Genomic DNA, 26933 nt, shown 5'->3' on the forward strand with positions numbered 1-26933 from the left:
AAATTGCTTACGCATTTTTGAGAAGTTAAATTCGTTATTAATAACAAATAATGTAATAGAACGACTTTACCACCAGTAGAGTTGGCTGATTTTGCATATATAAGGAATATCCGCTAAAGTCAATTTAAAGCAAACTTCGGCTGCATGCTACTAAGTACTAAGGAAGGAAAATGCAAATGTTTCTTCTACAAAATAATGTCCTTGACTTTATCGGTTATAATCGGTTAATACATATGAATTAGGGCTGGGTCCATCCGAATATTCGGATATTCGTTTGAGTAATCGTGTATACGTATAAAATCCGGATATTTGGTTCCCATTTTTATCCGATATCCGGTTAATGCAGCTACTCTTTGTGTATCCGGTTTATATCCGTTCATTTTGTTATCCGTTTTTATCAGATATTCAAAATATCCGGATTATTCGGTTACTCAAGGAATTCGAATAGAACTCCCAGCCTTAATATAAAAACTTATCTTTATTTTGCCATCCTTATAGACTTATTTCCCTTTTTATCTAGCACTTTTATCTAGCCAAGTTTTGCCTGATTTGCGTCTTTCTTCACAGCTTTTTGCACCAACCACTTTTTGCCTGTTATTTTCTTGTTACCTACTTCTTTGTCCCATACATACATAGTATTACATACTCACGCCCAAATTCGGTTCAGTTCAATGGGCTTGTATGCAATAATCGTCGCCGCACTGCCGCACATCACAATCATCACAACTAATTGCGCGTATTTTGCATTTGTTCAAAATTACCAGATTTTACAGGTATGTGGAGCCACCGAAAGCAATGCGTCCCTCCCAGTCCACCGGACAGCGCACGACATTCTATCCGCGCAATCCCATAATCACCGTAACGGAACATACGCCTACACCGTCGCCAGATTATCTTAAGCGGCAGGTTAGTAATCGCCGGAAATTTTGCAGAAACACATTCGCCTGCTAACATACGCACACACTGTACATACAAACATAGCTTGCTATTAATTTGTTATTTTCACGCGCCTTTGCAATAAATCATTTATCCTTTTGCCGCTCCATTGCAGGGCTCCATTGACTCCCAGTTGGATGCACTGAGTAATGGTGGTAGTATTAGCGGTGTGGCAGGCGGCACAACTGGCAGCGGTGGCGGTGTTAGTGGCACCGGTACCACGACTAATCGCTTCCGCGGTCAAATGCTGCGTTCGCACACCGACTCACACATCGATTACACTGGCGTAGACGAATCGGAGGCACCTGGCAGCTCCTTCTACATTACACGCGATGGTGGCATTGACTACGAAATTGTTTTGTTAGCAGTTTTCAATATCTTCAAACGAGATATGACCATTTGTTCGCAGCGTGTATTGGAAGCGGGTTTGAACATTTGTGAACTATTACTGGAAATGGGTGTACTTAAGCTGGGTGAGCATGCGCACGAGATATCGATGGGTATTATAAAACGTGCGCTACTGGTGTTGGGCTGTCACAATGGCTGTAATGATGGTATGCGCCGATCTAACTAGACTACAAGTGCACTAATGTTTGTGCATAGTTAATGCTTTAGATAATTGATGCATTTCTTCTTATACAGGCGTACGCGGCCCACCGGCAGATTTTTTGCGCAGCCAATGTCAAAAGATACTTACACGGATATTACGTCAGGCTAGCCATCGTACCAAACGCTACTTACAAGAAATGGTAAAAAGTACAGACTTACATGAATTAGTGGACTTCTTCCATGCCTTTGTGGCATTTTGTGTGGATCCAAGTTCATTATTATCACCGCTGAGTGAGTCGTTTTATGCCATTAACGCTTAAGTATATATGTATGTATATGTATGATTAGGGGATTCCCAAGGTGTCATAACAATCGTATTGTCGTTAGGTTGTGAATTTTAGGTAAAAGGGTCAAAAAAGTTGTTTGCTGTTGCTGCGAATTAGCTAAAATTGTTATTAACGGTAATAAAATGTATGATATGACGATAATAGGCATCATTAAGACATCTTGTGAATTCCATAAATAGTTAACGAGAATAGTATGCTTAGTTCCTGCATGTTTCGAAACTTAAAAGTATATTTCTTTTCAACTAAAATTGGGTCATATGAAAGCTTTTGCGAATTTTTATTACAATGTAGTGTTGATGGCCATACAGCTAGCAACACTAAAAGAAATGCGTCAAACTGACCTGCGTTTGAAAAATGCAATTTCAGGCTGTATTTTTAGTGTAGACAGTTCTGTAATTCGCGTGCTAAAAGTTATATTGATTTGAAAATTAGTGAAATATCTCAGATGCCAAATCACACACACATAATTATGGCAATTTGCTTCTTGACTGTTTTTTTAAGAGCTAGATGCTATATAGCCAAGATCTAGCATCGTCTGACTTCCATTTATTTCGGTTTTTGCAACCAAAACCTCTTGAAGTTAAAAATTGGCCGATCGAAGAGCCGCTTAAAATCACTTGGCAAAAGTGCACAGATAATAATAGCCAATGATTAAATTTGATTTTTAATACAGATTTTGTTTTTTTTTCAAAAATTTACGCACAAATTCGAGCAAACTTTTCATATGATTCAATATGCATTTGTGTACATACATATGTAAATGTTCAGACTTGAGCTGTCAAGTAAGGCAAAGGACTTAAGTAACTTATGGCCATATTATAAAAGCGTTCCAGCAGACAAATTTCCTGTCATTTCCTGTAACTGAGTGCAATTTCGTGAGAGTAAAATGTGTTTACTCTCAGTATGAAGTTGCAGAATTTAGTTCGAAGTTTTTCTTCCTGCAAATTCATGAGAACTGTCAAATGAAGAGCAGTGCTGCATTCGTAAACAACAAGTGAAAGAGCTGATGCAATTTATAAGATATATTTTTAGCAGAATAGAGGCCAGTTGTACAAAAATAACGAAAACTTTTGAGAATTAAAATGTTGTGTGGAAGAATTTTCGCCGGAATAAATAATTCTGTAACAAACATCTGGCATTTATACACCTGCAGGAAAAATGGTTTTTCTGCGTTCCAGCAGTTTTTCTCAGTTCTTCGAACGTTGTTCACTCTTGTGAGAGATATTTTGCTTTTTGACAGTTCAACAGGTTTTAGTCCAAAAATGGCTGGAACGCACCTTATTTATGGCGACTGATAGCAAATGGGCAACCATATACTAAAATTCGCATTACTTATGGCTACTGACTACTGACTGAGTCTGGTAGCGCAATTTTCTGTTTCCCGCTTATGACGATTTTGTTATTTGTTAACATAAATTGATCAGCTCATTGGAGCAAAGTTGCCAAAAAAGTAAGTTCGGATGATGTCTTGATTTTCTATATACTGAGATTAATCGCTATACATAATACACAAGTATTTTTTACGCAAAATTTTTTAATGACCCAATGATCGGATCTAAACTAGATTAGTATGAGACCACCTCTGAGACACTACTTTTCCGATGCAAAAAGAATTATCGAAATCGGTTGACGTGGTCCAAAGTTATGCGGTAACAAACATACAAAAAAAAAATCCGACGAACTGATAATCTCCTCCTTAATTTTAATCCTCGATTAAAAATACTGGTAGACATGGCTACTAGACCAGCAACTAGACACCAGTCGCCATACATAATAGGGCCATCAGATATCAGCAGTTGATATGAGACTCTTACAAACAGATCCCGCAAAGAGATTGTAGGAGCAACTACCCAGCAAAAAAATCGGTAATCTCTTTTAGTGGTAACGTGTTCTAGCAAGCATAGCGTTATAATGCCTTCGAATTTTTTCGCTTCTTTTAGGCATTGCCGGTAATGCAAAGTAGAATGTCCTACAATATTTTTTTTTTCGCTTCTTTCGATTTTTAAGTAAAATCCAAATACATAAATACATACATATGATTTATAAAAATTTTAATTAATTTTAATCTTTTAAGACATTTTTTGATTTTAATCTAATATAAATAAATATTTACTTATCTAGGCATTCTACATTAGTTTCTCTGTCTGCCTTATTCTTTGTTGGCTTCTCTGGATTGTGTTTATCCATGCGTTCTCCCTTCGTTTGAAGGTAATGCTGCGGGTAATGGCTTACGGCCAATGACATGCCCATATTAAAATACTGCCTTCTTGAAGCGAAAGGGTAAGCGATTCCCATCGCCTAGCTCGTTTCCACTTTCGTTTCTGTGGTAATCGTGTTTTTTGCTGGGTACTGGCAGCCAGAATTGAAATTTTATATTTTTATGAACTAAGTGCACTTTGTAGGCAAGCTCTAATCTCTCGAAAACTAAATTAGTCCTATATACCAGAATGAAGTTTTATCTTTATCGTAAGCTTAATGCTCTGTACGTGATATGAAGCTGAAAGGACGATCGGTGCTATCTACTTGTACAAGAATTCTAAATAAAGCTGGGGATTACATCCTAGCCTGTTGTCATTGAATATACATTAGGCTGCCTCACCAAAAAAATATTGCTCAATTCTGGACAGAATTACATTCTTACATATATAAAACACTTTGCACGTTTTTAATTTATACGTAAAAATTTTAAAATAATTTTGATTGGCACGATAACTCTAACTAATTATTTGCAGATATATGTTTTTTTTTCAAAACAAATTGCTAAATTAACTTAAGCTTATATTTCTGCAAGTCTTTCATGCTTTCCGCTTTGTAAATATTTTTAACTTTAGAACTTAACTTCCATTTAGGCCGTTTGAAACTTCTGTAGACTTTTCTTTTAAGTTCTTGTGCTTCTTTATTTGTATGTAAATATATGTATTCGGTTTTTGATAATCCTTGTTATTGCTGTTGTTGTACGTCACGCTCCCTCTGTGATAAATATATACACACACCAAATCTCTTCGTTGTATACTCGTATGTATGTATAAATGAATATAATAGCACATAAGCGCACGGGTGGATTTAAAAATGTTAACACCGATACGTCCCCATCAGGCGGCCAAGGCGGCTATTCGACCAATTTCAGTGGTGGTCTTAGTGGTGGACCCGAATCACAGGTGATTGCTGCCGTTTTCAAGCCGTTGGTAACGCGTTTTGTAGAAGCAACCAAAGATTTGAAATCACCCGAGAATGCCACATTGTACAGCGATATACGACAGCTGATAACCTATGTGAAGGGAGCACATGGTGGACCATTTCGACTGGTGGCACTTAGTGGCATATTGGCCGTGACGCCGCGACCACATAAAAAGGGACCGACTGCGCAAACTACTCGTGTTATAAGGTACATACGTATCTTTTGAGAGCTCAATTTTTTTTTAACTCGCTATGTTTTTTCACAGACACATACCGCAGGCGGAGGTGGCGCAAAGTATTCCCAACGATGATAATCGCTCGCAGCGTCGGTTTCTATTGAAAAAACGTAGCACTTCATCCGCCTGTGCTGTGGTAAGCGCCTACTCTTTCTAAGCAAATTTTTCAATAATTTCCCCCCAACAGAGTCTATTGGAGACTGAACCGTGTGAGGAGCATTACAAAAGTAGCCAATCGCCATTGAGCAACTTCCGTCGACGTACCACCGGCGTGCGACCAACGCTAACGCCACGTCACAGCGAACGTGCATTGCTCTCCGATTCCACATCAAGTTCGGAACGCAATTCACTTGGTCGCTTGAGCGGTTTGGTGCGCTGGTTTCGCAGCACGCCAAAAGAGGCGTCTTCCATTGACTTGGAAATTGGATCACTTAATCCGGAGATTACATCAACATTCATACGTCATGCATCGTTGAAGATACAACGCGGTCGCACAAGCGATGGAATTGGACGCTCGATACAACGCGCAAAGCGCCGTGTTGAGCGCCGTCTTAATCGTTTTGGTATTGTCAAGGGTAAGAAGAAGGCTGGCGGAATTGAAGAAACCGCAGACTATAGTCGACGCAGCTCTTCGGACATGTGCGACGGACCGCGCGAGTCCGAAGTAGTAGTATTGAAGGAGAGGAAACTGATACCAATGGAACCAGTGCGACTGGGAATGCTGCGTTTGTCGTTCTTACTCGAAACCTGCGCGCCAGGCTCATTTCCCGATCCGCAGCTGATTGCAGCCGTATTGGACTTGGTGAGTTTTAACGTTGTTCTATGAATATGGACATCTTTTGTTATGGTTAACTTATCTACACTTAGCCTCAAGCACCACTTGTGGCACGCGCCACCTTCCTACTGGAATGCGCGCACTTTGTGCATCTCTGCAACAAAGGTCAATGGCCACCGTGGATGAAGCATAATCTACCCGGCTATCGGCCATCTGGCGCCAACATCAACCTGAATCAGACCAAACATCATACAACTGCGACAAGTACGCGACGCACACATATACTACAGCGCGCCGCAGGCAAAATGTTTCATCAGGTAACCAAAGCTAAATAGAAAGTAATACCTTGGAAAATAAACCATTGTTGAATTTCTCAAAGTGGGCCGAAATGCTGGGCGCTCGACTCGAGGAGCTCATATTTACCGAACGTTTACAATTCGAGTCGGTCAATGCCACTTTTGCCGATCCGGATCGCCAACGCGAGCTGCTGCAACAAGATGAAGAAGAGGACTTTCTTGACGAGGCTTCCGTGAATCCGCATGGTAATGATTGCCCGCATGCGTTGAAATTAATTGCATGTGTGCTGCTCTACGAAATCACTGCTTTTCTGCGAGATACGTATGTCTTACTGCCCAAAGCATCGAAGCTGCTACATCGCGAGAAACACGCACCTTGGGAGAAGGTATATCGTGAGGCAAATCGTCGTTGGTCCATGGCATTGAGCTCGATGGGTCATTCGCAGACATCGGCGCAAAGTTTACAGTCCATTGCTGCCGGTAATGACACCACGGGTAGGCATTACATCGAATTTGCTGTTTGGTAAACTAATTTGTAAAATGTATATGTCCTACAACTTCTTGTAGGCGGTCAAACTGAGCGAAAGATATCGTTTGTGCTGCACGAACCCGACAATGAGTCGGAAAATAGTAGCAACACTACGCTAACGAAAGAAGGTGAAGAAGGTAGTGGTATATGTATGTTGTAGTGAAATTCATGCTCGGAACATTTTTGTCACTCTATTTCCATTCGCTCTTTAAGCTCGTCGTCCAGCCGCTTCAGCCGTGCGACCATTCCTTTTGCGCCGTGGTACAGCCACTACCACGGGTGGTTCCTTCAAGCGCCGCTCATTGAAGCTGCGACGTAACACTAAGGATGGCAAAGATCTAGAAACCGACTGTGAGTTAATTTTTTTCTGTTTTTTATTTACGGACTAAAAAGTTTTATATAAATGACTACACGCATTAGACCGCCGAGCTGATCACGCGAGTTCTTAAAAAAAAATAAAATTTCCTAAAAATGGATGAAATTTTATTCCAACTTACAAAAAAAAAAGTGGGCTTAAACACCTTAATAACCATTGTGACCAGATAATCAAAAAAAATAAGCTAAATTGACTTTAAAAATAAGGTTAGAAAAATACAGAGGCAGTGGAAAAATTAGCTCCTAGATATTTTATTGAGGGTGCTCATTAAACTAACTTCAATTTTTTTTTTGCTCAAAACTTCCAAGTAGGTCTTAAGCGGCCTTTTTTCTGTACTCGTACAGCGAAAGAAGGCGAGCTTTTTCACGAAATATTAGACAACGCGACAAGCTTGCTCAAATTCTTTGTTTATCTTCTAATAAAGCTTCCAAAAGTAAGGTCGTAAAAACCCCTGCCTAAAAGATTTTTTTGAGAAGAGCTCCTCATTTTGCTGATTGTAAGAATTTACCATTGCATTTCATTTAGTATTTTATCTTGGCTTCTCGAAATTTCAAAAATTTATCTCATTTTAAAATTTCTGTGTACGAAACCGGGTTTTTTTCTCTGAGCACGTACTTAAAAAATGGAAACTTCTCATAAAAAGGAAACGTACTTAAAAATGGAAACTTCTCATAAAAAGGAAACATTTAAAAAAAAATAGAATAAACCCACGAAGCAAGACCTAAAATCCTGAAACTAGAACAAAAATATAAGGTGCTAAATTTAACCTCAAAAAGGACTAACCTGGTCACACTACTGACAACATTCCCAGGTAGTTCTCGAGCTTAGTATGATCTCATGGAAAAAGCAGACACCATATTCAAAATTAATTACAAACAAATAAATGAAGGTGAACTATTTAGACAGAGTTCTGTAGAAGATAGCCTTGGTAATTAAGCTTCCTAATCATCTGCGCGCACCCCGCTAAGTATTACCAAAAACGCCTATCAGAAAACCTACAGACGAATGTGTCACACTTCAGCCAGAAGTCTCCATTCTGGTATATTTGAGTGAGGGTTCTTGTAGAAAACTTATCAACATATCAAAGCAGGCATGCATGAGTTTTGCTTAGGATTATTTCAGCTAGACTGAAAATTGTCGCAAAAATGACCGAGAAAACTTCAGGGGCTTCGCTGGGTGTGGAGAGAAAGACATTCGTGGTAACAACACTTTCCATTTTCCTGTTTGACGTGTTTCTGCGCAGCGTCCATCGTCCCTCCATTTGTGTAACAACATCACCGAATGTGTCAACTGTACGTTCACCTTGACCTACTAACCTAACTAACCTTACGTCGAAGAACGAGGTGTTATCAAGGCAAAATTTTCTATTCATAATCATTAGCCGTTACTTTCCTTCATTTTCTCTTTTCCTAGAATTTCAAAGACAATTTCTTCTATTTTCCAGTCAAACGCGTCGACTCCATACAGTCGCGTCGCAAAGTTTCATCGCTCTCCGATCGCAGCGATACTTCGGAACAAGGAATGGTCAGTGGTGAAGAATCGCCAGGAATACTAAGCGACGATCAACAACCAGAATCCCCCACAGACTCCAATGAAACAGATGACACGGCCAAAAATATGCCTTGGCTTAAAGCAGTTATCGATCTTATTACTAGCTACAACTACTATTGTTCACACAAGGGCTATTGTCATCCGTACTGCTACAAGAGACATATGCGCGCCTGTACGCGTTTGATAAAGGCCACCCGAAAGGTAAAAAAAAAAACACACATTAAATAAAACATAATAAATAAAGGAAGTCTACCCATTTATGTATGCAGATCTACGGCGAAGAATTCGGTTTTACTTTCGATATCGAACATCCGACAGTAGAGCCAACAGTACCCGTAAGCGCGACATCCAAATCGAATCAAACCCGCCCGCGTTCAACGCGTAAGGTATCCGAACAGAGTTCTACGCACACCTCACCGTCCAAGCGCAAGGATAGTATCTCGCGACGTGATCGGTAATTTGAAAAAAAAAATTATTCGCTGAATTAAATTCTTACTATAGTTGAGATCTACTTGTATTTAGTATAAGCGATGATCCCGATATAGAAATCGCTGAGAAGCTGGCAGACGCCTTTCATCAGGCAAAGGAGAAAAAGGAGCAGGACGAACCAGCTATACTGAAGTATCAACGCTTCTATATACGAACGCTCTTTCACTATCCCTTCGCCACGATGCTTAAGGGCGCCGTCATACTGACCGAGGAAATGGTTATCGAAGCAATGCCCGCAGCTTGGGAACTGCTGCTCGATACGAATCAAGACACTGCTTCAGCGAGTTCTGCCGTCTTTCTAATGGGTTCGGTGAAGGCACAGAATTTCGCTTTTGACATAATGCAGCGCGCTTTGAAAAGTAAAGATCCTGATGTACGCATTGGTGCAGTGCAAAGGTGCGCACTATACATATGTATACTCAACTCTAAATACTAACTAACCTTATCACCTTAACGTTTAATTTGTAGATATCTTGTACTCTGGAAGAGCCGCTTTCATGTGTGGCCGCGCATGGAGGAAAACGCACATGATCTGACCTTCAAAGTGCCACCTGGTGGCATAGAATTTACGCTGCCTTCTCCCAAAATAGGCATAGAAAGCTTACCGGTCGTCGATCCGCCTTGGATGCCTGTGCAACAGACTAAGGATATGGATGTGACGCTCAATCAGGACAGACACGTAAGTTGAGATATTTCCATGGGCTTATGACTAAAAAATTAAGTGCTCTTTTCCAGCGCTCCCTCGTAACGGCCACAAAGAGTCGCAAAATGCAGCAAACAGAGGCAATACGCAATGCTTTGCGCCAACAACGCGACAAACAACGCGCCGAGCGGCATAGTTTCCTCATCACCACCATACCGATCAGCCAGCAAGCATCGCACGAACCCGGCATGGAACATGAAGATCATGAGGGTGAAGAGGATTTGGATGGCACACGCATACATTTGCATCATGCGCATTCACTATTCCCCTCGGTGCTTTGTTCGTCGGTGATGCAGATTGTTGGTTGCTTAGATGATGCGGCCATTGGCACTGATGGAAATGCTGTCTATGAAATTGCCTATCAGGTAGCCTCAGTGCGTATGCGCTAATAAATTCGAAATTCATCAAAATTCTAATGCTTCCTAGGCTATCTGGGTGTGTCTCGTCGAGGAGTCTGCACTCTTCTTACGCTACGTATTTGAACGGTTAACACGCGATCGTCAAGATCAAATGTTTAAATTGCTCCGGCATTTAATTAGATTCGTGCCGCGTTTGCCTCAACAGGCTGCCTTTGCGCTATACAACTCCATCATTGGTTACATTATGTTCTATGTGCGCTCATCAAATGAGCACAAACAAGAGGTATGTTGCGCATCTACTTCAGCCTCATTTACATGCTACTAATACATCTTACGCTTACATACGCTTCCTAGCTTGTCGGTTCAGCTCTTTCGGTGCTCTGGATGGTGGTCCACAGCGTGCATGGCATTATGTTTAAGGATCTGAAGCAAATTCTACGCAAAGAACAATGCGACGCTTCTATTTTACTTACAGCAAATGTACCAGCGGCCAAGAAAATTGTCGTACATGGGCCAACCGATGACGATTGTAATATACCATCGCAATTTCCGGTGCAAGAGGACACACTGTTCTGTCAGTTGTTGAAAGAAGCTTTGGACTATTACCCGGTGGATGAAAAGAATTTAAATCATTACTGTTTAGTGGATTACAAAAGTAGTAAGTAGCTGAACATTTGGGCGTAATCAGGGTAGCATTTACCACGGAGGAAAAAGTAGTCTAGGAATGGTCTTAGGGTTTTCCACTTATTCAAAATACCTCGCGGTATTTCTTGATAAGACATTCACCTGCAATACACAACTGGAAGTTGGTGTCAACAAACTAGTGAGAAATTTCTTTATTTTCAATCAATTTTTTAGTAAAACATGGACCCTACCTCCCAAAATGACCTATCGACAGTTCAATCGTTCATCGGTTTAGGCTGAGATCAAAAAAACTTGGCTAGTTGCCCAACTTCTTTGCGCAATTACTCCAAGTCTTTATACACATAATCTTTTGATTTGAGTTCATGGGCGCCCTTGCTTTAGCTGACCACCCACAGAGAATAGTCAAAAGTTATTTTTAAAGAAGCGTCGTCGTCCAGCTCGTAGTTCGTTATTCGATCTTCTTAGGTGCTCGTCGCCCAAGCGAATAGGGTCCGTAGATCTAGCATAAAATAGTTCTCTTGCAATCCCTTAAGCCTTCTTATCTTTGCTCGACATCGTCCACGTTTCTGAAAGATTAGAAAGTAGAGGGTAGAGATTTGTAAAGCGTGGTTTTTGTTCGTCGAGGGAGCCAAAAAAGAATTTGTAGGCGAAAATTATTTTTCTTCTGATATCCATGATATGACTTCAATGCTGAAACTTAGCTATACAAGGTCCCTCCACTCACTCACTCTTTTTGTCTTGTCGTAAAGTTTTTATTGTGGTCCTCGTTCATCGCTAAACCCATCTAATTCGCCAGCTTCCCTGAGCTGTTCCGTCGTCTGGAATAACTTTCGATGAAAACTTGCTTGTTTTAAAAGGTCTGAGAGTTGTACACGAAATTTCTGAGCTGTCCCTAGTGACTGCAGTTTACCGAAGTTATACTTTTGTCGGTGACGCCAGACGTCAGCTCGTCTACATCGCAAGAAGCGAATCCTCTTAATATCACAACGTGTTCAATTTGGTTTTCGGTTCTTTGATCAAGGGACTCCAAGGATGTTTCGATACTGCTGTCTGGTACTACTAACTAACTACCATGCTTCATACCGCGGCGGAGTCGATAAGCCTCCTTCCGTTGCGAGAGGTATTGCATTAGAGGCTAAATTTCCCGACTTAGGCTTTTTCCAGGCGCTCGTAGAACTGCTTTGGCTTCTTAGTTCTTCTCCGCTGCGTGTCCAAAAATTGCGCTGACCACAAAACCTACACAGAAACTTTATTACCGTATAATATCTGTTGTTCTAAATGGCACATGCTGCGTAATTCATGCAGCCATGTCCCGTCTGATTCGCCTTTTTCGTACTTCGGAGGTGAGCCTTTTTTTCCCAAGGACGTCCTGCAGTCGGACAGAAGCAGCATCGCTATAGAGGTACGGATACCTAGGTGTACATGTATCCACAAATCGTATTCCTTGTTTTATTTGTGTTCCCCGTAACGTGTAGGCAAACCACTATCCGAGGCTTATCTCCCCTTTTCATTGGATTGGTCGATCAATAAAGAGTCGTGGGTGTCTGCAACCAGCATCAGTTATGCAGACCCCTCAAAAATTAATGAAAGTATAGAGTAGAAAAAGTACCGTTCTTATTAGCGCAGCTGGGAGTATTGCTTGATATTCCTACCATTCCGTCTTGCCTTATTCTCTAGTTTTACTTTGAAGCTTAGTAGTTGAGCCCTGAGAGCTTTCTAAAACCTTCGCTGGTGAAGTTCATTAGGGATCGTTTGGCTGCCTGTTCTATGCTAACTTGCAGTGGCGTGAGCTCTGAAATAACTTGCAATGCTGGTGTGGAGCAGGAGCGCATTGCGCGGTTGTTGCTTGATTAGTGATCTTTATCCACCCAACATTTCTTCCTAATTTTGAGTGTCCTCTGGATTATCATGCTAATATAACTACGTCGTCCGCGTAGCCTTGGCTTCGGATTCCATTGTCTGTGCAGGAATTCATCTACCACCAGGCTTCAAAGGAGGTGTGATAGTACTCCTCCCGTGGATTTTAACTCTTAAGAATTCTTCTGTATCGGTTATTCTTGTTCGTAACAGCTCTTCTATCCACCTACGGATACGCCTATTTTATCTTGTGTGTGACATACCACCTCAAGTGAGGTGTTGTCGAAAGCTCCTTGTACACAGATAAAAGCGCAGAGACCGATATCTATAGCGAATATAACCGAAAATGACATCTACGACAAACATTTTCTCACAACTACGTTTACTTGAAGACTCTACTCGTCGCGGCACACAGAGAAATTGGGTTTACGTTCACATATCTATGGATGTCCAGTGTCTATAGTAAGCTGTGATTCGCTGAAAATCTCTGTTTCAAAAAAATAGCTAGTTTACCTAAAACCAACAATCATTAGATCTCAGTTTGGGAATAAATTAGATTTGGTTTGTGTCTGGAAATTATTCAATATTTTGGAAATCCAAATACTGAATAAGGTGAAAGTGATTGTCAAGGGATTCGAAAATTGGTTTAATGTACCTGTTTGAATGTGTATGTACGTCGCAATAATTTGTAGTTTTTCAGCGCTCATTTTACATTGTACTCATTTTAAAAACCCCAACTTTCCCTCCATGCAGACAAAATCCTCAATCCCAATTGGTACATACGTGACTTGTACTTCTTTAAACGCTCTCAATATCCAGAAGTTCGTTTGATACTGATGAAACCCGAGGTCTCTTTCTTGGCCTTACAAAAGCAAGAACTAACAAAAAAGTTCGTTGAAATCGGCAAAGTACATCTGACATGGGCAATTTTGAAGAATGTAGATATGGTGGTGCAGCGCGTTGTATTCTTGCATGAGGAACTCATGAAACTACCCTCCTTCCCACGCAAGGCACTCGAAGTGGATTTGGATTTACATCAAAGTGGCGAGTATGGCAAGGTATGGAAAATATTTATATATTTTTTTTTTTTATAGTTCAAGCACCGATCTATGACAGTACATATGTAAATCTATGAATTTCATGCTACGCTTTTAGGTGCTACTTGGACTCGATGTGCTGCATAAATTCATGTGGGTGCGTCTAATTGCGCGCATGTTTGAAGCGATGGCCGGCAATTTCGCCTACTCCGCTGACATACAACTCTTTCTGAATGTGCTATCCGGTGCGGCGATTTTACATGCTGAAGATTCTTGCATTATGCGTTATGTCATGGCCACCTATATAAATGCTGCCTTCAATTTTAAGAATATATTTTCAACGAATGGTTACTTCATGATTATGCCAACACTATTGCAAGTCTATTCGCTGCATCAAACTAATAAATTGATAACCACCACAATTGAGTACGCAGTCAAACAATTCTATTTGCTGAATCGTAAGCCGTTCATATTGCAAATGTTCGGTTCGGTTTCGGCGATACTCGATACGGACGAGGATGGCACGTACGGGGAGGCACATAAGGTAAGATGGGATTTTGTTTATTGAACAAATAGGAGTAGATATGACGTGCGCTAATGGAAGATGAGCATTAGGTAGGAAGTTTAAAACGAGCCTGTGGAGGAGACCTTTTATAGCGAATACTTAGTTAGTCCAAGAAACATGCGTTTTGACATGTTATCTACTGTGGTCTACTGTGCCTCTCAGCCTCATCTCTTCACAAAACTTCTTTTAAACCTAGATCCCTCACGAGGTTCAACAGCTTTCGGGGGAAAGGGAGTAAATATACTTAAGCTGTGGCCACATTGAGCCTAGACTTATCTCACGTCTTCTACAGACTGCATCACATTCGATGCGGGCGTGTGGTGGTGACTCGCGGGTAGAGTCTCAGAACCGGCGAAAACCAGCTAACATAGATGTCCTCTTAGTCTGCAATGTACTGTTAGGGTACCTGTTAGTTTTCTAAGTTTGTCTTTTGTGCGGTTTATTAAGCTTTGGAATGCTCTTGTTATACTCCTCCAATAAGCTCTTTGCTTTATGTATTCCTACCAAACTATGGCTCAGGGCCAACTGGAGTGATAGCTGCCTCCTCTCATGCGAGACAGTCCATCACCTCGTTGCCACTATGGCCAGGTACCAGGGTAGCCAACTCCTTTTTGAGAATTAGCAGATTTCGACAATGAAATTCCCCCGATTTCGCCGGAAACTTCGTAAAACTCCCTACCCATGGACATCTTTTTATTTACGAAAAAAATAAACAGGAACAGGAATTAGCAAACATTTGCAAGCTTCACTGCCAGCTGGCGTCCATGGTTGCATTTCGAACATAATAAATTTTTTAAATTCTTTCAGATGGAAAACAAAACAGCACCTATACGTATATTTCTCCATACTCTGACTTTCTTCAAAATACGCTTCAATTTCTTTGTGGAAGTCACTGTCGGATTTCCTATATCGACAGTGGTGTCGACTGCGTTCCGATTACGAATACAGCTTTTTCAGCCGAGTACCTAGCAAATGTTTGGAATTAATTAAATTAAGTGAATAAATAAATATTTACATACTTCTTTCATTAGTAAATCACAACAAGTTTGTTGATTTTTAAATTTAACAAACTTGTTGATTGAAATTAGTGTTGACAAAAATGCAACCGTGTGCCACAATCCTGTGTATAAATCCAAGTTTCAAACTTTGTGTAATATTAAAAAAAAAAATCTATAAACTTTCGTAAAAATTTCGAGCGATTTTCGAATCGTAACTGTCGTGGATGAGCAACTCGTCATGTAAAAATGCATATTTCGGATTATAACAGTCGTGAACGTACTGATTGTCTCGTAATTCGGTATACGAGACAATCAATGCGTTCACGACTGTTATAATCCGAAACATGCATTTTTACTACCTTTACGATTCGAACCCAGTAGTTTTAGTTGCAGCTGCATTTCTTATGCGCCTTTTTTAACTCATTATGAAATTAGTGAAGCAAAAAAGAATAAATTATTTAACACTTATTCCTCACAAAACGCAGTTCATCTCCCAATTCTGCACGTAAACTGAAATTCCCCACAAAAAACGGCCCATTCTCCGATTCCCCACGCATACTCAAATTCCCCGCAAATCGGGGAATTCCCGAGTTGGCTTCGCTGCCGGGTACTCACGCTAGTTGAATGCTATTGTGTCTGCGGTGGAAGTTGAGCTTCTCAATGCACTCAAGTAGCAAAGATGATTTGATTTCATAAGCTAAGAGACCCTGGAGTACCGCCTGGCTGTCAGAATCATAATACTTTCCTTGCGGGACCCTCTATTTATTATTGTCTCCGCACAAAGACAGATGACGGAAACGGCTCCTTAGAAGACGCTCGGATCATTCCCCATTGGGACAGAGTCCAGAGTCCAAAGATTCCACCGAATGTACCAGTACATGATGCCACAGGAGTCCCTCGAAGACGGAGACGCTCCGGGTTGCTTTGCTGCATAGCTCTATTTTAGACCTCTTCCCAAAAACTATGGCTTTACCTATGTCATCTCTAGGGAAAAGAGCTATCGGAAGCGGGGGCGCTAGCTGCTTCAAAATACAAGACCCCTCTGTAGCAAAGCCAAGCAGAGTTATTTTGGGAAGCTGCTCTATGGTTATATAGAACAGATTGAAGTCTATACGAACTGACGAAATAAGTCCAAAGCTTCATTAAGCATTCACAGGGACTCAGTCTCGAGTTATGGAGACTCTAGACCTGTGAGTGCCGTTCTAGGCACACAACCACCGGACATTGACGTGACGGAGCTTCATCTGCCTCGGGAGACAAGAACCACAATAGCCCAACTTCGCTCTGGCTACTGCAGCAGGTTAAACTCATACCTGAGTAGACTAAATGCGGATGTGCCAAATGAGTGTCCGGCATGCGGAAAGACGCCTCACGACTCGAAACATCCCTTCACATGCCCGGAAAACGCGACAACCCTAACGGCTTTGTCTCTGTTGACCGGCCCTGTAGAGGCTGCACGCTTCTTAGGGCTGCCGTTAGTGGAAGTCGACGACAACGACTGAGATATCAACCGATCTGGGCGGGGTTGTTGTAGCCGCTTGCTGTAAAGAAGCTAGGAAGATTGGAGAAATAGCCGCTTACTTTCGAGCACAGGTCATCAATAACATTTCTAGATGCCAACAGCAGCGTCAAAGATCAAATAAACTCTCTCAAGTGGCTTTCGGATCTTCGATAAGTAAAATTAACATACACTGCAGGGGACAGGAGAGACATGGGGCGATAGGACTGTACTTTGTTAGCAAGTTTCCTCAGCTTGTGTAGTGGAAACTCTCTCCTTTATTTCCACAAATCAGTAAAGTTTCTCCAAGAATGAACAACGATTTCAAGAGCTCGCTGAACTAGGCAAGTTTGGTAGGTATCCAACAGGTGGAAAAACGAGGGATTGAGGGGGCCCTGTTTCATGTGGACATTGTTATGAACTGTTAGACAGGTAGACAATTTTATACGAATTCTTAAATTTAACTGACATGCCCGCTTACATACTTGCATAGATATGTATGTATATGTAAATATATCTACATTTATATTCTCTACAAATATTTCAGGTGCAATCGAGTTGCTTATTCAACTTACTACTGAGTTTGGAGGACCCCTCGCCCGATCCATTAAATATCGCCGAACTGGTAAAGGAGCCCAAGCCGCTAAAAGCTATAGATTTTTGCTATCACGACGAAGATGGTGACGTCACTGTGTTGGATTGCATCACCTTATGCGTTATGGTGGTTTCTTACTCTGCCGAGAGCACACGCGGCTATCAAATGCTGGTTGGCAGCTGATATTATCGACTGTCTTTCGGAAACATTATTAATAACCATCCTTTCTAGATCATTCTTGAGGCTATACTACCATGCTATTTACAACAAATCCAATCGCCCAGCTATATTCCGTTACAAGGCAAATCGGAGCGTGACATCATTTTACAGTTGGCTGTCGCCATACGAACTATGGTCCACAATTGTGAGGGTCTGGCGAAGAGTTACAATGGTCCATATCGTAATAGCCCAGAACACAAGGGTTCATCGCAGCGCAATTGTAGTCGCGGCCCACCTTGTTCGCCCGGTCTTGACTTCGAGGAGGAATCGCACTCGAAATATGTTAACGATCCACGCACAAAGAACATAATGGATTCTGGCGAAGATTCCGAAATGATACGCACAGAGTATCGACGTCCTCGCGACGTGCTGCTTTCAGTAGTCAGCGATTTCCTCAGCAAATCAAGCACGCGTTTGTCGGAATTGTCAAAGAAGCTGCCGAACGATAACAAAACCACAGAGGTGTTAGATGCCAAATGCCATATGCGTTTAGCAGAAATCGCGCATTCGCTGCTCAAAGTCTCACCCTACGATCCCGAGTCTATGGCATGCCGTGGATTACAGCGCTATATGCAGGCCATTTTGCCACGTGCTGAATGGTCGAATGATGCGCTACGCAACTCACTAATCACCATACTGCGACGTGTGGACAAAGTATTTTTGAAAATATCCAAGAAACCTTCGATACGACGCAACACCGACTGGGAGGCAGCTGCCGGTTTGCTTAAGGGTATACATGAAACGATCGTGCGACATCCGTATGTACTGCACTGGCAACAGATGAAAACGCTCGTCAGCACAGTGCAAAATCTAATTGTGAATGAAGGAACTAGCGCCGGTGAGGGTGTGTCAAGCGCAGGTGCTGCTCTCATGTCTCAGAATCCTCCGGCCTTCTTTTGTTCGACGGTGGTGCGACTGGTAGCACTGCAAGTGGTCAGCCCGGTGGATTGTTTCTCGTTGGTGCAGATTTGTGGTGGCAGTGAATTCGCTACGCAGGAGAAGGCCGAAGGTTTTCTAATGCATTTGATTATGCCACTGTGCTTGAAGGTATGCTCGGGGCGTGGTGTCTCCGATATTGGTGAGCTCAAGATGACCGATGTCACGTTTCTGTTGACGGTGGTGCTGAATGCCATGAGCCCACCGGCGGGTCGCACCGGACAAGCAGTGATACAGACTAATCGGGTAGGTGGTGATTTACGCGCTGGCTCGCTAACTTTTACTGGCAGTCGTGATGCTAAACGGCCCGCACGCATTTCGGGATCGCTTTATCAGGCCGCCTTTCTGGCGTTGCGCATTGTGTGTATTTGCTTCGAGAATCGCTTGTCTAATGAATGGCCGCGAATAGTGCGCGTAATGCGGGATTTGGGTAGACGAAATGAGGCAGCGCCGGATTTGTGGAGCTTCCTTGAATTTGTGGTGACACATAGAACACCACTGTACATTGCGTTGATGTCGTTCATTTTGCATAAAGTATGTAACAGTGTGTTTTGAATACAGATTTGTTAATACTTAAGTATCATTAATGATGTCGTTTAAATCTCATCATTCACAGATTTCTCAACCACCGATTGGCGATCATGAACGGCATATGCAATTTATAATTCGAGAGCGACTGCGCGGCACCCCACCACAGGGCGGTATAAAATCGAAAGGCGCACTTCTGCTGGAATTGGCCAGAGAACTGAAAGATTTGAGAGATGAACTTGAAGAGAAGCGTTACGGTATGTAGGTATAGTATTCTCCTTTGCTTAAATCGATTATCCTTTTATTTCATTAGATCGTGAGTGCTCCGATCAGAAGAAAACTGATACGCCCGCCGCAACGAGCGCAGCCGAAACACATAAATCTCAGCAGCGCCCATCACTCATATCAATATTTACCGGCACTACCACCGGTCAAGCGACGCACTCTCACGTGTCAGCTGTTCCTATAGATTCACGAAGCGGTTCAGGTGGCATTTGTACTCCCAGCGACACGCTCTCTCAACAAACACTGCACCCTCCCAGAGAGTCGCTATCGAGCAGCTCTACGGGCCGTGATCACCATACAAGTGAAAGCCAGAGCGGCGAAAACGCTGCTGGTTCTGCGCCCACACTAGCTGGCGCTGCGGGTACCACAACTACTGGATCTAACCATGGCACCATCGCTTCTGCGCTTCCTCCGGGAGTGATGTCACAACTCTCGCACTCCCAATCATTGCAACAAGCGCCATTCAAGGCACAGCCACCTAAGCTACGTTTCGTATCTTCGGTGGAGTTCAGACACTCGTCTGGGGAGACATCCACAACACCACTTTCTCCAGAAAGCCCTGCAGAAGATAGTTCCGGTGATCATACGCGCTCACGCTTGCAACGCTCAAAAGCATCAAGCCGCAAAACATTCCGTTTGAGGCGTAGCCGCCTCACGTCCATGGAGCCACCTAGCATTGTGAGTATTGGTATTTTTCGTCATGGTTTTTCTAAATTTGTCGTTCTTACTTGTTAGGTTACGCAAATTTCACAGGAGGAGCATCCAAAGACTATAGGCGAGATATCATGGGATTCGGTGTCACAAACTTCCTCCACATCTGGTTATCGTGACAACAACAGCTTGCAAACCGGTTTGCTTTCGCCGGATGGCTCCTTGGGTGGCATGACACTAGGACGGTCGCCATCTCAGCACTCGTTGCTAATGGTATTCGAGGGTCATGATGAGGACACGCTTATTTAACAATCACAGTCTAGCCCGACGCAGACTGAGGAATGATGTGATAGCCCAAAAGATTACAATAGGAGGAGGTCAAGATGGTAGCAATAATAAAATCGAAACTGTTCTTCGTCGGCTGCGTTTATGTAATTTCCATTACAAAATATTTGTAATTTGTTAACAGTACTCTTAAGTACAATCTTACGATATTTATATAGAATCGATGTTTTAAAAAAATAGTGTAGCTAATAGGTAAGATTCTCGTTGCGTAATGTAACGATTATAAAACTATTGCGATTAAAATGTGCCAATAAGACAAGACTAAAAACAGATTTTTCTTACTAAATGAGGAGCATTATGAGCTTGAGCTTGCTTTGGTCGCAGACGCTTTCGCGCGATTTTCTTTGACAATTTTGCGCCATTCTAACCATTTAGCCACATCTGGATTTTCGGTATTACCGCGTTCCTCCAGCTGTAGATAATAAGCTTCGCGTAATATTTTAAACACTTGCATGCTGTAATATGGCTGCTTAGTAACAGGATCAAAGTAGCGCGCAGGTAATCTAAATGCAAAACATATTTGATTGATAATAAAAACCAAATTCCCCACTTTACGCACCTGGTTATCGGACACAAGTAGCCAGAATTACTGTTCAACGGTTTTGGTTTAAAAACAGACTGAAATACTTTATCATTGAGATCATTTTCGAATGTTATGAACGTGCGTTCACATTTTGCTGACGAATCGGTGGCATCAGCATTCGTATTTGATCCTCTAGTTTGCTTACGTGCTACTGGCATTGTCATTGAATGGTAACGTATCATTGGACCTGTGTATATGCGCTTTGTGGGGCGCGTTTTCTTCTTTTCCAATTCCATCTTTTGGAACTTCTCTATAAAAATAAAATCGCGCAACATTAGCAATATTCTTAATATATTTACTTAGTTTCATGTTGTTCGCTCGCACCCAGAGATTTTATATTTTCCTCTTCAGTTATTTTTGCTTCCTCAAGCAATTCTTCCTGAGTTGGCATATATTCCTCTACCCTTTTGACGCGCCTCTTTTTCTTACGTGCGTCGTCCATTTCCTTCAAGCGTATCTTAGTAGCTTGTGTTTTTATTGCAGTTGAAGCCCTTATAGATTTTCGACCGGAATCAATTATAGTAAACTTGGGGCGAGGTCGTCTGACGATTTTTGAGGCCTTCCTTTTTGGTAATGTTGACACATCCTTCTTAACAGCAGGCTCCTGGTTATGAATTTAATAGAATATGATACATATAAAGCGGTGGGTACTTATGAATAACTTTAATATATATGAACAAATGCATATCAATATATTTACTTTGTAAGCTTTGGTATTAACACCTCCGCGCTTTCGCTTCTTTTCTGGTGCATCCTCAGTATCCGAAATTGGTTCATCATTTTCGTCAATACTAAAATCTGAATCCACTACATCTTCCTCTTCTTCTTTTTGGCTGAAATTTTTAACCGATTTTAAATATTAAACTATAAAAGACATTTTTCGATCATACACATATTCTTGATCCTCTTCTTCATCGTGGAAGCCACCGTAGGATGTCTTATAGAATTCATCTTCCTCCTCTTCATTTAGCAATTTTGCGATTTTAGTACCGGCATTTGTGCGGCGTGACCGTGCAGCAGCCATATTTATAAATCACCAAAAATAATGATTTGCTTCTAATTATCCGCAATAAAATCTCTACCAAAATATATCTATTTTGTAAAAATCGTACAATGCACTTTTTGTTTATGCACAGCTGATCTCATAAGGCGTTGCCACTAGTAGTGACAAACTATCGATGGCACAATCTATGGTAGCGATGGGACAGTTTTATAATCCTTTAAATTTTTGTATAATAAAACCGTGTCACCCATTTTATTCTATACAAAGAAGTTCGTTTTTATATGGAAGAAAATGCTTGACCATAATGCAGTAATACAAGGTGGTATCAGTTGTGATAGCTCGATTTGACACTGCCTTAGCCCAGTAGAATGAGAAGAAAAACGGAAAGAAATGAATCCCCATATGGGGGAAAAATATAAAATTTCACATTTTCTCCTAAATAAAATTTGGTTTTTTATAGTATATTCGATATGAAATGAAATAAAATACGATAAAATACCTCTTTAAGAAAATAAAGTGTGTATACTGATCAAAAATAAAAAAAAAAGTTCAACTATATTAATGGGCAAAGAATAGTAAAGAAGTAACACTGTTTCACGTAAGGCAGTCAATATGGCGGAATTAGAGCGAGTAGTTGCCAACTGATAACATCTTGTATTATTGCATCATGATGCGTGAACTGTTAGCAAAAAAATTTTCAAATTTCTACGAGATTCTTCAGCAACTTGAAACCTGCAATTTATTATATTATTTAATATTTAAATAAATCAATTCATATTACCTTCAAACGTATTTTTTTCATGCCCTTTTGCAGCATTCAAATTAAAAAAATGCATCCACATTATCGAGACTATCGGCGCACTATCGGAAAAAATGATAATCGGCGCAATCGATAGTGATGCAAAAAACTAACATCAACTATCGATGGCTTGCCACACTTGAAAAAAAGACGAATTTATACAAGGTGGTGTTCAAGGCGAATTAATATAAGGTGATAGCAGGAGTACAAAAACAAAAATTTACATGTATTTTGTTTTTGCTTTGGCGGCATAAACTGTCAAAATCTGTAAGAGTGTGTGTAGAAATTCAAACAAAATTTTTCAATTTGATATCAAAAGCCGTGCGGCGAAACACATACACAAAATCAGCTGAGCTAGTAACACCACCTTATATAAATTCGCCTTGGTGGTGTTCCTGGCTAATTTTGATTTTCGCCGCGGTACTTCTTAATGTCAAAATGATGTGTTTGTTGTAATATGAATTCGCCTTGTTTACAACAAACACATCATCAACAAATGCATACAAAAAAGTCGCCGTGTTTAAATGAAACGAGCAAAACCCAAAGGTAATAGGAAAAACGGCGTCGGAGAAAGTTTCCATATATAAACACAGACTTGGTAGCCTTGTCCATAAGTCTAGGATCGGACAGAGAAACTTTTGTCGCGGATATTCGTTACATGTGGAAGAGCGAGTGACGCGAAAGGAGGAAGTGCAACGAGTTGCTCGTGCTCGGGCAGCACCAAAAGAGAAATTGTCGATTATGACCAACATAAGTTTCTCTGTGTGAACCCAGTCTAACCGCTCGTGCTGGTGAATTTTTGGACCTAACCGTTTAGGATGGCGTGCGGGAAGAAATGTCAAAACTGGTCAAAATTTTAGTGTTGTTGTACTACCAGCAATTTGGCAAAACACATTTTGTATTGTTTTTAAATTTTTGGAGTATTTAACAATAGGAAAAAATAAACATTTATCAGTGATAGTAAAACAATAGGGGAGTTTTTGCTAGTCAATAGGATTGAAGATTGTATTGGAAAAGCTTGTAAAAAGAGTACCGAGGATCGATTCGTCACCTCCGATTAAAAATAGCAAATAGTTTCAGAAAATTCGATTCCCTTTACTCAAAATGGCAACAGGGACGTGCAAGGTTAGTATAAATATATGTGCATACGTTTGTGTGTCTAAAGTCCCACCCCAAACCATGATAATATAACCCATGCCCCAACCCTTCAAGCTCACGTCATCACAGCAAAAAACTATCATATTAAGAATAATTCATTTTTCCTCATAGGTCGCCAAACGACTGTTGACATGCTTTTGCGGCTGCTCGGAAATGTCTGAGGAGGAGGTGCGTCGTATTTATCGTCTGAATGCACAAGACACGCTAAATGACTCGCGAGCTGCACAGATCTTTCGACGCTTCTTAGAGCAAGAACGTTGTGGCGATAAAAGCGAAGTCGAAAATTTTTTGGATATTTATGAAATATGCGGAGAATTTTTAAGGGAGGATAGCTTAACATTTGAACAATTAAATACACTCATTGAAATGGAACTGAAATATTATCTTGAGAAAAAGCTAAATCTTTATATAATGATGATCGAAGAAAAACAAAGGCAAGATATTCATATACATGAAATAGAACGTGATTTGAAACGAATACAAGCCGATTACCGGAGCGAAATTGAAGCCAGCGAAGAGTACAGAAATTACAAGCATGCGATATTAAACAAACTGAAACAGGTACCCTGAGAGCCGGCACTAAGGCAGGGGAAGAAAAGACAACGAAAGTGATAGAAAACCAACTGCCGCCAACAGATGATTTCCTATAAAGATTCGAAAAAAAAACACAAATACATGCCTCGTGTTAATGTTCCAAAGATACATCACAAAGCTTGATTTCCTTATTCTTTTTACTATTTCCATCCAACACTACCTTTCAGTATGTAATCAGCTCATACATAGATGTATATGTATTAACATACAATGAAACTATAATCTTTCCCAGACTTTGCTTTCTAAAAGCTATCAGCATTATAGATTGTTTTTCCTACAATGTGCTTAAATCTACACCTAAGAGTTAGCAAATAAATATCAATTTTTTAGTACTTTACGTTATTTAAATTAATTTATTTCACTTTATAAATGTATGTGCATGCATTTGCGTTTATATATTTCCGATATAAAGCTTATGCTTTACAAAACATATTTATGGGCGCACTTATATAATTTTGTTATGATATATCCAGCGGACTGAAGGGCAATCAAACCCAGAGAAATGTGTGGATGTTTACTTTGCGATGCCCCTTGCAATATCTTTGATTAAAATAATCACCATTGCTTAGGACTTTTTCCACGAATAATACATCTCCATTGGTTTGTTTACCTAAAATGATATTACATTTAGTAGAAATATAATTTTGTTTAGTGTTTAAATTTAATAACTACTTTCGATACCTTCCAGAATTTGTCATTTACTTGGTGAAGCGTCTGATTACCATTCAATACGACCAACTGCTGAGGTTGTGGCGCAATGTATATGCAAAAATTTAGCATTCGATATGCTTCTGGAAGTTCTGATCCTAAATCCAATGTTAACCGCATAGCTAAGTATTTGCTCAAGTGGTCAACTGTAAATGAAATCACTAATTAAATATTTAATAATTTTAATATGCTCTGATATTGACCTGTGGCATTTGCAGTCGTCTTTATATAGCGAATGCAATTTTCTTTCAAAGCCTTCATCAATTGATTATCACCTGCCATTTCAGTTGGATGTGGTTTAAAAACCAACTCTATTTCATCATTTATCCCAAGTTCACCCGTACCTTCACCTTCGGTATCGATATTAGAATCGCCTTCGGTGCGACAATCCATCTGTGAGTCGGATTCCGACTCCTCAGAACGTTCCGATGTCAGCACCGACATAGCGCGCTTTGGTTTCGAGCTGCTCGAATTCGATGGTACTGGCGATGGAGTACTGCGCATGGATGGTGGATTTGAGGCGCCATCATCAGGTTGCATTCGGCTAGTGCTGGCAGTACTAACAGACGTCGATGCTGCCGCCGCCGAGGTGCTGGAATGTGTTGAAGGTGGTGCGGCTGCAGAAGGTTGAGGTGCATTTCCATTTGCACTTTCGCGATTATCGCTGTCATTGCCATTTGTGGCGCTCTCATTATTAGAGTTATTCGCATTAGCTGAATTATGGTTTCCATTATTGCCGCCATTGCGTCCACCACAACCTTTGGCACGGAAACGTTGCGGCCTATTTTGAGATTGTAATTTAATGCCCTCATTAATGGAGTTAACCAATGCTTGCTGCGATTGGGTTTGATTAAATTTGGCCATAACCTTTTCTTGTATAGCTTCGTATTCTTCACGACTGGGATATATTTTCGATATTAGGAGATCGAAATTGGGGTCAGGCCGAAGTGAGCGCTTTGAGACAAGCTTCTTTCGGCAAGTTGGGCATTCTTTATTTCCTGAACGTAAAGCTGTAATAATACAATCCGAACAAAAACGATGGAGACACTCCTTGGTTGTCATTGTCTTTTTAAGCATGTCCAAACAAATGGGACACATCAATTCGCTGTGCAGACTCCGCGGTGACACTGCGATCTCGGTATTGTCCGTGATGATTTCTTGCGGATTCCGCTGCAGCTCGTATAATGACAAATCCCATGTTTTATTTTGTGCAGGTTCCAACGAAGTCATGGCCCTGGATAAATAACCAAATCGATTAGCAATAATTTTAAATGAAAACACAAAAAATTGCTAATTTTGACACTTTTTCCAAGCACAACAAAGCAGAGATAAAAAAATAGAAATGGGATACTATCGATAGTTGAAAACCATGCCTCTATCGACAGTTTTTGGAAACTATCGATGTCGGTGTTTAGCAAAACTTCAATAGGGGTCTTCATCAAAAGTGATAAACTGGTAATAAACTTGATAAAATGACAAATTTATCATTTTGATAAATGAACTGTCAAACTCTGTATGGAAATCGGGTTGACCTCTTGACGACTTGTAAACTTGTGTAAACTTGACGAGGATGCTAAGAAACAGATATGTTTACATAAATTTTCAC

The 26933-nt window shown here is 40.9% G+C and overlaps 4 protein-coding genes across 5 annotated transcripts in view; 2 read left to right on the forward strand and 2 right to left on the reverse strand.

Annotated features, from left to right (window-relative positions):
• unc80 (unc80, NALCN channel complex subunit) overlaps positions 1-20560 on the forward strand; it is a 33445-nt gene extending 12885 nt beyond the window's left edge. The window contains exons 13-36 of the mRNA XM_017615344.1: positions 765-906; positions 1052-1490; positions 1579-1776; positions 4875-5217; positions 5276-5381; positions 5433-6047; positions 6113-6337; positions 6400-6811; positions 6884-6982; positions 7059-7196; positions 8666-8973; positions 9042-9226; positions 9295-9657; positions 9730-9940; positions 9997-10329; positions 10391-10606; positions 10678-10981; positions 13579-13883; positions 13981-14406; positions 17471-17689; positions 17750-19207; positions 19290-19458; positions 19515-20164; positions 20222-20560. Of these exons, the coding sequence (XP_017470833.1) occupies positions 765-906; positions 1052-1490; positions 1579-1776; positions 4875-5217; positions 5276-5381; positions 5433-6047; positions 6113-6337; positions 6400-6811; positions 6884-6982; positions 7059-7196; positions 8666-8973; positions 9042-9226; positions 9295-9657; positions 9730-9940; positions 9997-10329; positions 10391-10606; positions 10678-10981; positions 13579-13883; positions 13981-14406; positions 17471-17689; positions 17750-19207; positions 19290-19458; positions 19515-20164; positions 20222-20446 (8089 nt within the window). The 3' untranslated portion in view covers positions 20447-20560. The remainder of the gene's footprint in view (positions 1-764; positions 907-1051; positions 1491-1578; positions 1777-4874; positions 5218-5275; positions 5382-5432; positions 6048-6112; positions 6338-6399; positions 6812-6883; positions 6983-7058; positions 7197-8665; positions 8974-9041; positions 9227-9294; positions 9658-9729; positions 9941-9996; positions 10330-10390; positions 10607-10677; positions 10982-13578; positions 13884-13980; positions 14407-17470; positions 17690-17749; positions 19208-19289; positions 19459-19514; positions 20165-20221) is intronic.
• On the reverse strand, positions 20557-22237 carry YL-1 (Vacuolar protein sorting-associated protein YL-1). Its single transcript, XM_017615342.1, has 5 exons — positions 21956-22237; positions 21766-21898; positions 21390-21669; positions 21042-21315; positions 20557-20985 (listed from the first exon to the last, which is right to left on the reverse strand). Exons 1-5 carry the CDS (start codon positions 22087-22089, stop codon positions 20778-20780), a joined length of 1029 nt encoding a protein of 342 aa, XP_017470831.1. The 5' UTR covers positions 22090-22237; the 3' UTR covers positions 20557-20777.
• Positions 22238-23708: 1471 nt separating this feature from the next.
• Positions 23709-24956, forward strand: LOC108362404 (uncharacterized). Its single transcript, XM_017615343.1, has 2 exons — positions 23709-23992; positions 24137-24956. Exons 1-2 carry the CDS (start codon positions 23972-23974, stop codon positions 24593-24595), a joined length of 480 nt encoding a protein of 159 aa, XP_017470832.1. The 5' UTR covers positions 23709-23971; the 3' UTR covers positions 24596-24956.
• Positions 24952-26694, reverse strand: Sce (E3 ubiquitin-protein ligase Sce). Of its 2 annotated transcripts, none has more exons than XM_017615341.1 (3): positions 25531-26693; positions 25301-25473; positions 24952-25229 (listed from the first exon to the last, which is right to left on the reverse strand). In XM_017615341.1, the coding sequence occupies exons 1-3, from the start codon at positions 26555-26557 to the stop codon at positions 25185-25187; spliced, it is 1245 nt and encodes a 414-aa protein (XP_017470830.1). In that variant the 5' UTR covers positions 26558-26693; the 3' UTR covers positions 24952-25184. The 2 variants fall into 2 exon arrangements, with proteins under 2 accessions (XP_017470830.1, XP_017470829.1); XM_017615340.1 differs by having other exon boundaries at positions 24978-25229; positions 25292-25473; positions 25531-26694.
• Between the last annotated feature and the right edge of the window lie 239 nt (positions 26695-26933).

Source organism: Rhagoletis zephyria, unplaced genomic scaffold, assembly GCF_001687245.7.
Source record: "Rhagoletis zephyria isolate East Lansing unplaced genomic scaffold, Rhagoletis_zephyria_1.1 Rzeph_scaffold_01002, whole genome shotgun sequence".
Taxonomy (NCBI): Eukaryota; Metazoa; Arthropoda; class Insecta; order Diptera; family Tephritidae; genus Rhagoletis; species Rhagoletis zephyria.

What these genes read in the sequence shown, in the direction of transcription:
- YL-1 (XM_017615342.1), bottom strand. Translation starts at nt 22,089, where the DNA reads ATGGCTGCTGCACGGTCACGCCGCACAAATGCCGGTACTAAAATCGCA. An exon ending in TTAATACCAAAGCTTACAAA is followed by an intron (nt 21,670 to 21,765) that starts GTAAATATATTG and finishes ATTCATAACCAG; the next exon opens with GAGCCTGCTGTTAAGAAGGA. An exon ending in TACTTGTGTCCGATAACCAG is followed by an intron (nt 20,986 to 21,041) that starts GTGCGTAAAGTG and finishes TTTTGCATTTAG; the next exon opens with ATTACCTGCGCGCTACTTTG.
- LOC108362404 (XM_017615343.1), top strand. Translation starts at nt 23,972, where the DNA reads ATGGCAACAGGGACGTGCAAG. An exon ending in TGGCAACAGGGACGTGCAAG is followed by an intron (nt 23,993 to 24,136) that starts GTTAGTATAAAT and finishes TTTTCCTCATAG; the next exon opens with GTCGCCAAACGACTGTTGAC.
- Sce (XM_017615340.1), bottom strand. Translation starts at nt 26,557, where the DNA reads ATGACTTCGTTGGAACCTGCACAAAATAAAACATGGGATTTGTCATTA. An exon ending in GACGACTGCAAATGCCACAG is followed by an intron (nt 25,474 to 25,530) that starts GTCAATATCAGA and finishes TTTCATTTACAG; the next exon opens with TTGACCACTTGAGCAAATAC. An exon ending in AATTCTGGAAGGTATCGAAA is followed by an intron (nt 25,230 to 25,291) that starts GTAGTTATTAAA and finishes ATATCATTTTAG; the next exon opens with GTAAACAAACCAATGGAGAT.